This window comes from Eufriesea mexicana, unplaced genomic scaffold (assembly GCF_001483705.2).
Source record: "Eufriesea mexicana isolate 0111107269 unplaced genomic scaffold, ASM148370v2 scaffold1146, whole genome shotgun sequence".
In the NCBI taxonomy this organism is placed as follows: Eukaryota; Metazoa; Arthropoda; class Insecta; order Hymenoptera; family Apidae; genus Eufriesea; species Eufriesea mexicana.
The window spans coordinates 1,313,443-1,325,242 of record NW_016909275.1 but is presented as its reverse complement, the minus strand read 5'-3'; the positions used below and the strand labels follow the sequence as shown (position 1 = coordinate 1,325,242).

Genomic DNA, 11,800 nt, shown 5'->3' with positions numbered 1-11,800 from the left:
CTTCGAGTATAAAGAATCGAGGTTATCGAAATTCTTCGGAATCGGAAATTATCTAAAGCGATCGACTATGTTCTTTCTTGCAGAGGCAGCACGGAAAGCAAAGCGTACATCGAAAGATCTCTAACGATTTCAGTCGCAATAACCATCTACGATGCAGCCTGTGTGTTCTCTAGTACCCTAACTCTTCGAACATGACTAGCTTCGTGATCGTACGAAACGAACAAAACAAGAACGCGATTGACTCAGCTGTAAAAAAGTGGAGTGCTCAGTAGGAGTTGTAGAATCCAATATTGCAATATTCAAAATATTTTTGCGAAAAGAATACAAACTATTTTCGATACTCGAAACGATTCGGTAAAATTAATTTGGCCCTACGAGATATTTAAAACTTCTAATTTAACACATATCCTGCTTAACAATGTCGATGTAATCGTATTATAAACCAAGTAAAACCAGATAAGAAATTTCCTAGAATTTTGAAATTGGAAATATCTCTTATCCTACGTAAGCACCCTAAAAATTGAATTATTAATTAAAGCTATCGACTAACGATTATCGCTAATAATTAAAATTATTACCAATAATAACGAAAGATTATTGTTAATAATTAAAATAATAATTGGAATAAATTTACAAATTTTTCCCTAATTTATAATCCTTTTGTACCTAACTGTTATAAATATCACTTATCAACATTAATTAATGATTAACAAGGAATCATCACCGTGTAATCCTGGAATATGCCCAAAAGCGAGTCCAAGTCGGAGTTCGATAAATTCGAATTTCCCGCGAGTTTCACCGAGCACTCCACTTTTCTCGAACCTAAGCATAATTACGCTCGATGGAACGGTGATCGGTAATTGAAAGTACGCGCCGGGATCGCGGTAAACAATCGGCCATAGAAACTGCACGCACATATACAGATCCCGGTCGGCGAATCAATTTCACGCTAACGCCGATATAACATTATGTACAAATTTATTAAAACAATGACTAGCAGTCGGTACGTCGCTCGTACCCCATCGATACGTCGAGACGAATCATCTTCACCGATGGACATCATCATGGGTGACCATGGACGCATTTGCGCTCCATGAAATCGTTTCTAGTTCACGTTCGCGCGATATAACGATAGTCTCAACTAAACAACTTAGCTATAGTAGAGGCAATGAGCATTACTCGTTCAGAGACACCATTTCTGTCTCTGTTAAACGAATTTGGAGATTCTGATACACGTGTACTCGATACATCGAAAATTCGCCATTCGAAATACATAAGTTACGATTATGTACAGTTGATGGGATCTATATGGTGTAACCATATAGCGAAACGCAAAATTCTGCACAAATCAGACGCATTTTAAGCTTCAGACTCCAAACGCCATTTATGAATTAACGTTCGAAATTTCTGTGTTCTATAAAATATAACAGAGTATACATTTCTAAGTCTGGTCATTCCAATTGTATACTGGAAGAATAGAAAAATCGCTGTGAAACGATTTCTTTCTTTTGACAATACTCTTACTTTCTGAAACTAGCCTTGAATTAAAGACACTGTTAAAGCCACTGATGAATACAATATGGTGGTCCCTACTGTAATTCGCTTTTCATATTCCTCTCTGATACAGAAAGTTGCAATTCGAACGAAAGAGTATAAATGCCGAAGAGTACTTGAGAAGTTAAAGCAATTGGAATAATAAATAATAAAAATAATAAAGCAAGATCAACGCATGTTATTACAACTAGCAAATACGAGCTTTCGCAAAATGCATCATACTGTAGATAGTAAACGCTATGTTAAAATTCATCGCTCGGTGATCTCGAAGAGCAGATACTTATTGCCTCAGCTATAATCTGAAGCCAATCGAGGAAAACGTAGGTGGTACGCGACAATTGTCCATCTCTAGCTCGAGGACTACGCTGAAATGGAGCAATGTGAGCTCAAGACCCGGTACGTTCTTGAACAGAGAAAGGAAACGCACTCCGTCGAATCAGCCCGGCACCAACGCCAGCTCGAAAAAGCCAGAACTGACGCGTGTTATATCTTGAACATGTCCAGCACCGTGCCTGTTACGGTTAACACCACCTGGACGTTACATCAATCGAAGAAATCGTCATCACCGAAAGGATCGTTCTCCCTGACGAATATGTTCACTGACTCGGACTTCCTTATATGCTGGTCGTTCCTGGGTTTATTATTGTTATTATTATTGTTACTCCCAGCGGAATACTTCCCTTGTCGAGCATGGTTCTTGAGAGGTAAGGTGGTGGCTCGATGATCCGACACGTTGTCCTCCATTTCTGCCTTAAAAGCGAACGCGTCGTCGTCGTCGTATCTCAGATGTCCATTGAAGAAAGAGTCATGGCCGTTATCGCCAGACACAAAGTCGTCAGACGGCTTGTGAGCATCCTTGGCCTCACTGGGAAGCTCCTCTGGAGTTGCCTTTGGCTCGGAAGGCAGCCTCTGCCGATCAGGCGTTTCGCTCATCCCGGCAGCCGTAAACGACAGATCGTCTTCGAAGTAACTAAATCTCTCGACCTCCTCCATGGGCATTACCCTCCTGAGTGGCTTTGGGTACCTCGATGGGAAAGAACGACTCTGCGGTGATGGTTTCTGGTCGCTTCCGTCGGAACGGACTCGCGGTTCCACCGTGGCCAGAGATTCCGAAGTCGAGGGATCCACGTGCTCTACGCTTTGAGCGAAATCATCTTCGAATGGGCTCTGGGTCATCGCGTAAGGCTGGCGAGGTTTGTGCCTGGGTATTCTCTTCCGGTGTAGACTTTCGCTCTTGGTGTCGGGTTCCTCCGACCAATAGGGTCTCTCTACCCAACTGTCGTACCCCTGGTCGCTGCCCCAGTAGCTCTGGCGACTCCTAGAACGCTGCGATGGTCGTAGATAAGGATCAGAGTCGTTGTCGTTGCACTCAGACCTAGAAGTACTGAATTTGCCACGGGATTCGGGGTATACCATGTCCACATTGCGTCCCTCGTTCGCACTGTTGGGCCTCTTGGGCCAATGTCTCTTTCTACCAGACTGGTTGTATCTTGGAGAATCGTCTCCTGGCCTATCAGAGCCATAGTCTTCGTTCCAGGCTGACGGGTACTCGTGTGGTCGTTCTCTACCTTCTCTGTAGTAATAGTAGCTTTCTCTGCTAGGATAGTCAGAGTCTGGTGGACCTGCTGCTCTTCTATTCCAAAATCTAGCATCCTCTTCCCACCTTCTTCTCTCGTACTTCCTCCTAGACCGCCTGTCTTCGTCGTCGTACCCCATGCTTTCTTGACTACCGAATCTGTCTTCCTTCCATAGCATCATTTTCCTTTTCCTGTCGTCGTCGTAGAAAGGTCCGTGCTCGTGTGGCCAGTTCCAACGTTGAGGCATGGATCTGCACTTCCAGTGAGCCTCGTAATGGTCCTCGTCGTCCTTATATTGCATCTTTCTATGGGGGTAGTGCTTGGATTCTTTCTCCCATTGACTCTCATCGTACCAGAGGGAGGAGTCACGAGGTCTGTGACCGGAATTTTTGGCCCACGCCGCGTCACGGGACTTCTCCATCATTCTATCCCGGAAGCCCCTGTCTCTTTTATTCATTGCTCTCCTCATTGCTCTCCATGCATTGCTCTCCTCGCTCTCTTCTTCGTCTTTCCATTCGTTGTCGCTGTCACCTGATTGTTGATACACGCTACCTTTGAAAGAAGCCTCTCTGTGAAACTCTTTGCCATCGGGAGACCATGGGGAAGTGCCGCTAATCGAAGGAGGATGTTCAGAAGGTGGTCTGTCTGAAACGAAAAGACTAGAGTCGAACTTGGTCCAATTGCCGTCATCTTTGCTTTCATCCCTTTCTGGTTTCAACTCTGTAAATGGACAGAAGATGCTTTCAGGGATTAGAGGTCTTATCCTTGCAGCGTGTCCCTTGGTACTCAATATCTTGATCTCCTCGAAAATGTCCAGCCCCATTGCGCTATTATATTGCGCTTCTTCCTTATTGGGCTGTTTCTGGGGACTAGGAGGAGGAGGAATTTCAGAAAACAGATTTAGTAGCTCCACTTCGGCTGAAGTCTTTGATTGAGTTGGTAATTGAATAACAGGAGACATCCTGTTGGAATTCGGCGTATCTTCTTCAGATTGTTTAGCCGGAGGTTCTGGCTCGCCTATAATCTCACGCAGAGCAGCATATTTATCGCTAGATGTCGATATCGAAGACTTTACTTCGACTTTCTCTACTACTAAGGGGCTACTCCTCTCTTCTGTAATTGTTTCAGTAGTTGGTTTATCAGAATCCTCGTTGGAATCGCTAGGTTTTTCAGTAGATTCGGTTTCTTCTGTGTTCTCCTCGATGTCCACTATAGGTTTCGTCCTATCAGATTCTTCTTCTTCCACCTGTTTTGCCAGCAGATCTGTAGATGCTTCAGACTCTGTTACAGGTTCAACTTTAGTCTCTGCTTCAAGTGCTTGAATATTTTCAAACGTCAAATTTGGAGAAGATTCCCTTGTGTCTTTGGACTTTGCCTCAGTCGACTCTTCCTTACTAAGATCCTCGTTACTAGGTGGAAGTTTCACTGTCAGATTTACCAAAGTAGCCAAAGTTTCTGACCTACTGTCGTCACTAGCTTCCTGTTGCTGACTAGCAATTTCGAGCTCTTCCTTGGTCACTGAAGATGTCTCTTCTTCGGTAGACTCCTTCGTTGCACTTTCTTCACTTTTCTCCAACTGCTCCAGCTCTAATAGTTCCCTAAAAACAGCGTACTTATCGTAAGTAGCGTCCTGTTTAGTTTCCTGGTCAAAGTTCATAGTAAAAGGCTGTGGTTCGTTGAACGGCTTCGGTTGCACCACATTAGACACAGGTTGTGCTTGCACAGCACTGACTTGTTCTTGTTTCACAGAAACTGGTTCTTCGGTATCACTAGATGCACCTTCCTTGGATGAAAGAGTAGCCAAACATTCAGTCAGCTGCTGAAGTGTGAGACTAGTTAATTCTTGGACAGTCATTCCTAAACTACTAGCCAACTCATCCAAATTGGCTGACGTTAATTGGCTCAGTGTGATATCCAACGAAGGTTTGGTCTTCTTGGGTCCAGTAGACGTGGTGGTGGTGGTGGTAGTAAAAAATGTAGGCAAATTCGTGGTGGGCACCATAGAGCTAAAGGAATCTTCGAACGCAGACGTGGTCATGGCGCTTATCAAATCCGATTTACCAAATAATTGAAGTGGTGGACTGAAATTGTCATCAGACTGACTAATCGCTTCTTTCGTCGGGCTCTTGTCCCTATCCTTAGTCGCCACAGGTTCTCTTTCAGGGAAGTCGTAATGGAAGTAAGTGTCCGTATGCGGTGGCCTTGGAGGTGGCTTCACGACACCCCTAACTGCTTGCTTCTTAGGGGGCAAAGGCGGAGGGTTGATCAAAATGTTGGCAATTCCTCGCGGAGGAGGTTCAGGTACGAGTTCCAGCTCTGCAGACGAACTGGACAGTCTAGAATTGGCATCGGAGGAACAAGACTTCAATGGAGACGCTGGTGATTCGTTGACTGCCGAGAAATCGACGGAGAACGGCTTATCCGTGGACTGTCCTTTGTTACTAGCTATATCGTTATCAAATTCCTTTTTGCGTGTAGACTTTATGGGACTGGGAAGCTTTACCAGAGTCTGCGTGGGTTCCGTTGGGTCCTTATCTATTCTACCAAGCAGAGAAACACCTACAGTAGTGGGCACAGTTGGGACTACAGAGGCTTTCGAGGTAGAAGAGTCTTCGGGTGGCAGAGACACAGAAAGGGGTTGATGGTGAGTCGTTTTAGGTGTAAGATCTGTTCTCTTGGATAAATCAGAGCGCATGGAAACTGATTGAATCGCTTCGTTCTCGTCGAATCGGTCGAAATTTGCAAAGTTGCTATCTTCGAATTGATTTTCTTTAGAGATCACGTCGTTTCGCGGTTTTGCTGATTCTAACGGGTCTGAGAGAACATTAAAGTTCGTTGGGAACGTATCCGCCGAGCTTGTAGACACTAAATCTTTCAGAACTTTCTTGGGAGGATTCTTCAGGTGTTGGAAGAAGTCCTTCTTGTCCACGTAGGGTTTGACTAAGCCGGTTCCTAACGGATCTAATTCCGTGAAGACATCTACTTGTGGACTTTTAGCTTGAGTCTGTAACAATTAATATCCAAATTTTTACCGTAAGAATTGCAAATTTAAATAGTTTGGTCTTTATAACTTTACATAAAAATAGTCAGGTGTATTTACCTCTTCCACCTCCTTTTTAACTGGTGTATTTTTGGTCGAGCTTGTGAGTTCACTGTCGCTAAAAAGATTTTCGGTTTCCTTGTCGAACCACTGAATGGTGCTTTGAAGTGGAGGGGTCTTGCTAGTTAAAGTGGTTGCTGGACTGGACGTGATCGACGACTGAGCGCCTGGAACCGTTTGCTGTCGATCTAGGTGGCCTCTTTTGGAAGATGACGGTGGTGGTGGTAAAATTGGTCGCACTGTATCTTCCAGCTAGGGTTACATTGTTATTTAAACAAATTGCATAACACGATACAATTGATTATAAAATATATTACACATCGATCATTAATTTGAACGTACCTTCATATTCGCGAACGAATCACCAAATGGATCGGTTTCAAAGAGATCGTCGGTGGAAGGTGGTGGGTTTTCGGGAGTAATTTTGTCCATCTGGTGAACACCTTGCTGCAGAGAGTTCAATTCGAATTGTAAATTTAATAAATCCGCTATTATGCCACTTTGGGACTCGTTTCGTTTGTCAGCCGATTTGTCTACCTCCGAATTAGTATTCCTTACCCGATGTAGAGAAGACTCTGATCCTGCTGCACCCTATTGCAAAGTAATTTCACAGTCAAAACGAGAATGGGAAGTACTTAAGAGCAACTTAATAAATTCAAGAATTATTTAAAAAAAGGAGAAATAGAAAAATATGGCAATTACTTTAGTATCGGGGGTAGGTTCAACAAAGATGCCAGTAGTGTGAAATTTATTAACGTTTATAGCATTTTGCTCCAAGTGTTGCTTTGTTATCTCGATCTCCTTCTTTTTTAATTCGAATACCACTTGAAATAAATCTCGCATCGCGATTACCACCTGGAAAAAATGTTAACATGAATACCCCGTGACAGAAATTTCGAAAAGGCTCGAAATTAAAAGCAAACTTTTACGTCCTAGCTATTAAATAAAATCAAAGAAGAAAGATACGGAAAATGTGGAACTAAAGACTGTATTAATATAAAAATACCTTTATGCTCGAAACGAGTTTTGAAATAAGTCACAGCTCAGAGTTACGTCTCGTTATACTAATATACTAAACGCGTCCGACTATACACGGTTCGCTGTCACTTATGGCCTATTCCCCCTCTATTACGTTTCCTTCTCTCTTATAGCTCAATCACGTGGTCATTTATATCCACTTACGCCTTTCAATAAATCTTAATCCACCATTTTGATATATCCTTTCGAAGATTATATTAATAAAAAGTAAACTTACGAATTAAAAAGCCAAGATCAGATAAAATTATCTGAATTATCGCGATTGTAATTGAAAATAGGTATCTCGATTACTTATCTGAATTAATAAAATCAAATTAAAAAAATTTAGACAAATTGAAAAGCAAAAGCTATAATTTTTGTATTATTTTGCCCTAATGCTTCTTCGTGTAGAGAGAGAAAGAAAAGAAAAATTTCTTTTTCCAAAAATAAATGACGTAGCCCTGAAATCAATATACGTACGTCGTCGCGTCATCGTCGTTAAGAAACAAATATAATTAATATGTAACGAAAATATTATAAAATTTATAGTATTGAAGATATCATAATATTAATAGTACTAAAATATTATCTTGCCTAATTGCAATCAATAAAGAAACATGACTCATTCTACCTTCGCTATCAATTCATGAAATACATTTCCAACTTAAATCTTGACTACAACCACTTTCCAGATCACCGTTGCGTGACTCACCCTATATGACAACCTCGAAGAACTGCCAAAAATGTTAATGAAAAAAAACATCACGTCCAACCTTCTAAAAATTAGAAATAAAGAAAAGAATAATAAAGAAAAGAAAAATATCAGAGGAAATGAGAAAACAACGTTGTACACACCTACCTTAAATGGCAAAAAACAGAAGGAGGAAAAATCTAGAACAAAAGAGGGTGGGTGCGTTGCCAAAGAAATCGTAGTCCCTTTGCAAGCATGAGCACAGAGGGAATCGCGTATAATCGAACAACAATCTCCCGCGGTGTATCGTTGGGGCGGCAGGCCGAATCGTATAATGCAATTATTTACATACCCCTCCGGAATTACCGAGCTATCGAGGTCGATATTGCTTCCCCGGATTGGACAAATATCATTTTAGACTCCCTTGCCTCGGCAAAGCGAATCGTTCACGTTAAATGACATGGTCCGGCCGCGTTTAAGGATCGTGCTCGCGCACCAACGGCTCTCCTATCGAATCAACGCGCACAAGCTTGTGCTTTTGTTGTTTCTCAAAGACAATATCCGTGCCGGTGACGACATAATACCCGCCTGTCCTTGCGTTTGCCGTCTCTCGCTTTTTATCGATTCGAGGGCAAATGGTCTCTTTGTGACGGTGCTTTGGTAATTATTGCCAATTTTTTAGACCCCGAAGAATAATAAATCACTGGATACTGAGAGGAATATAGAAGCAAACCATTTGTGGTTCTGGATCGATTTAGGCTTGGCATTTCTTGCTTCGACGTATTCGGGTTGATGTATATGTATTTTAGCTTTGATGTGTCTCGATGAAATCTATCTTCTTGTGTTGTAAGTCGATTTGATGTATGTCGATGTTGTTGCTTGAGAGAATATGAAAATGGAGTCACACTTTGAATGGTGTTTGAAATTTAAGAGTATGATCTTGACTATGAATTACTCGGGGTTGAACGTGGAATGCGACTTTGATTGTAAAATATTGATTACTTTAATCCAGATCCTGGTATAGTTTTCGATTCGAGATTTAGGTGGTTTGAGTGAGTTCGAAGATCGTGGGAGATTGTTGATTACTCTGAGCCTCGTTGGGTTTAGAGAATTAATTTTTCTTTTGTGGGGTACAGCTGTTGTTCGTGGAGAGATTGGTCGAGTACGGTAGCAGCTAATTAAGTATAAAGAAATAAATAAAATGAGATTATAAGTTTGATACAATTGTATATCTTTTTAAAGTGTTCTATAATAAAATATATCTCTGATATGCTGCTGCAGAAACTTGTTATTCGTTTAGAAAAGATAATTAACATACTTCCATTCATTGCTTTCTCCTTAAATTCGTCTGTATTACTCAATTTCTTTCCCATACTTAATAACACGTTTAAATAATTGCTAAAAACAATTATTATTTCGCAGATTTCAAATCAGAATAAAAAACAGAAAGTAATTCCAATATTCTTCTCTCGTCCACAGCTAAGATTCTGATCAAAGAAATAATAAAATAAACTTACAACAAATATTTCAGTTCGCTAATTTCTTTAACTGGTGATAAATAAAGTAAGCTGGTAAGCATACTCGGTACTGTTCAAATCTTACTTGGCTAGCTGCTTTATCTGTCTTGATGCCAAAGAAACGATGACCAGTATCTGGTGACCCAAAAATGTATCCAAAAGCTCTCGAATCGCTCATATCCTGTGCAATGAACGATATTTTATGTACAGGATGGTGATACAGACAATCCTGGAACAATAAAATTATAACTACATAAGAAACCACCCACTCTATATATACATCAGTGTTAGAGATAACAAATTTTCTTTCATGGGCTTACTATTCGAAAATCAGATTTTACTTTTATTATTTATTATAGTTGCCATTTTTTTTTAAATCATTACCCCAGACTTTTCGTCCCGCAAGCGTAATCCATCGATGCTGACCTGGACGGCGATTCGTTGTTTGTGTTCACCGGCAGCTCGAATCGCCATCTTCAGATCCGCCAAAGCTGCCTGGCACATCCGGTCCCCGCGTGCTTCCGATACTTCCAATATCCCAATCAGCTTCGCCTTGAACGACACACCCTCCCCAAGAAATCGGGTTGGTTCGTTCTTGACTGCTTAACAAACAATTACAAAATCATATTATTCTTTCAGACCAAAATTCGTATTTCATTTAATAAGTAAAATAATAGTAAAAGTTGAAACTAAACTGAGAAATAAAATAACATACATATTTTACTTCAAAAATCCAATTTTGCCTGTAAATATATAACACATAAAATAATAATGTCAATTCAAAGAAAAAAAAAAATGAAAATGAAAAATAAACCAGCAAAAATTCTATACTTCAAAAATTATAAAGTCTAATTACAAAATCTGATTATAGAAGAGTATATACTCAATTTTGATTAATTTAAGTGTTAAGTTATAGCGTTAAAAATATCCTAACCCCAATTTGAGCTTACAATTACGCTCGAATTTAATTTCCACGAAATAGGAACAAGTTCACCATTTGTTTCGTCATTCTGGAAGACCAGAAATGCTTCTTCCACTGCGAGCAGTAAAACTCGATATTTCACCCCTATTCTACGCTACCCCACCTACTCGAGCCTTATTAAATAACATTTCACTCATCGATGCTTGCAGCTAAAGCAAAAAAAAAAGACAGGAGAAAAAAACGATGATTAAATTGTTCCTCATGAAGAAAGGGAACGTAGTAACAGGAAAGAGAAATAAATTGCTTATCCGGATGACACTCAACAGAGTTCTCGTTTTACGCTTTCACCGAGCGAATTGATCGTATGGCCGATCGATATTAAGTTCAAGAGGTTTGAAACCATCGTCAACGGATCGTTCCGAACCCCTGCTGCTTCGAGTTCGATAATTCGATAGGATCACGTGGTACGGCACTGAAGTTGGTCCCGGCTCGAACGAGACCACATGCAGGGACATTAAAACGAGCACCCACCGCGACAGATTTCACGTTACTTTGTTAGTCGTCCCACGGCTCGTTGCTGGTCTCGTGGAAAATTGATCTTGTAAAACGCCTGATATAACCGTTTGTGAATTTAGGAGTAGAATACTGACGATTAATTGAAATCTCAATGGACAATTGCACGGTGTCTCCCCAATGCTGATATTAGTATCGTATTTTAGTATTGTTTACTACTAAAGTATTTAATAGTATTACTAAATTATTACTTAATCTAATTTTAATCGTATGACAATTTTCAGATTTCCTTTCTTTACACGCGGAATTATAAAGAAAATGGATAAATATTTGTACGTGTATATACGTGTATATCTATACTGGTAGAAATATTTTTCAGTAACCTAGTTCGGATATTAGTCACACGTATCTTATATGTAATACACGAAATATAGGATAGTACGCTTTCCTGTCGGCAGAAATATTTCTTCGTAACCTATCCTGCACGATATATGTGCCTTATAGACACGTAAAAGATAAAGTATATAATGCACTTTTCTGTGAGTAGAAATGCTTATGTAACATATGTAGAATGACTAGTCGAATGTAGTTGAAATTCCAGCAGGATCAATTTATAAGTTATTCTATATCCCAAGAGTAATTTACTTTGACTAAGTCGGTAAAACCATCTCTTATTCTGTTTATTCTATTATATCATTTCGTCGATGTACAAATATGATAACCCACTATTGCACTTACACCATCACCATCTATATGGTTCTTCACAACCGTATACAAAATTTCTCTCTTGATCATCAAGCAGATCCCCGTGCATATATCCCCTCGCAGTCTTAATCTCTGCCACTCGTAACTTCTCGATTTGCCGTTCTACAGACAATTTATCGAAATCTCCAGCCCCCCTCCCCCCCC

At 40.4% G+C, this 11,800-nt stretch overlaps 1 protein-coding gene across 5 annotated transcripts in view; it reads right to left on the bottom strand.

Annotated features, from left to right (window-relative positions):
- Positions 1–671: 671 nt before the first annotated feature.
- Dab (DAB adaptor protein) overlaps positions 672–11,800 on the bottom strand; it is a 14,259-nt gene continuing 3,130 nt past the window's right edge. The window contains exons 1-8 of one of the 5 annotated variants that reach the window (XM_017900270.1): positions 11,632–11,794; positions 9,841–10,055; positions 9,542–9,685; positions 6,934–7,086; positions 6,790–6,822; positions 6,574–6,678; positions 6,232–6,483; positions 672–6,135 (exon numbers count right to left, since the gene is read on the bottom strand). In XM_017900270.1, coding sequence (XP_017755759.1) covers positions 2,098–6,135; positions 6,232–6,483; positions 6,574–6,678; positions 6,790–6,822; positions 6,934–7,086; positions 9,542–9,685; positions 9,841–10,055; positions 11,632–11,686 — 4,995 coding nt within the window. In that variant the 5' untranslated portion in view covers positions 11,687–11,794 and the 3' untranslated portion in view covers positions 672–2,097. Of the gene's footprint in view, positions 6,136–6,231; positions 6,484–6,573; positions 6,823–6,933; positions 7,087–7,879; positions 7,940–7,960; positions 8,040–9,541; positions 9,686–9,840; positions 10,056–11,631; positions 11,795–11,800 lie in introns of those variants that run through there. The other 4 variants (XM_017900267.1, XM_017900269.1, XM_017900271.1 and 1 more) reach the window with 4 other exon arrangements.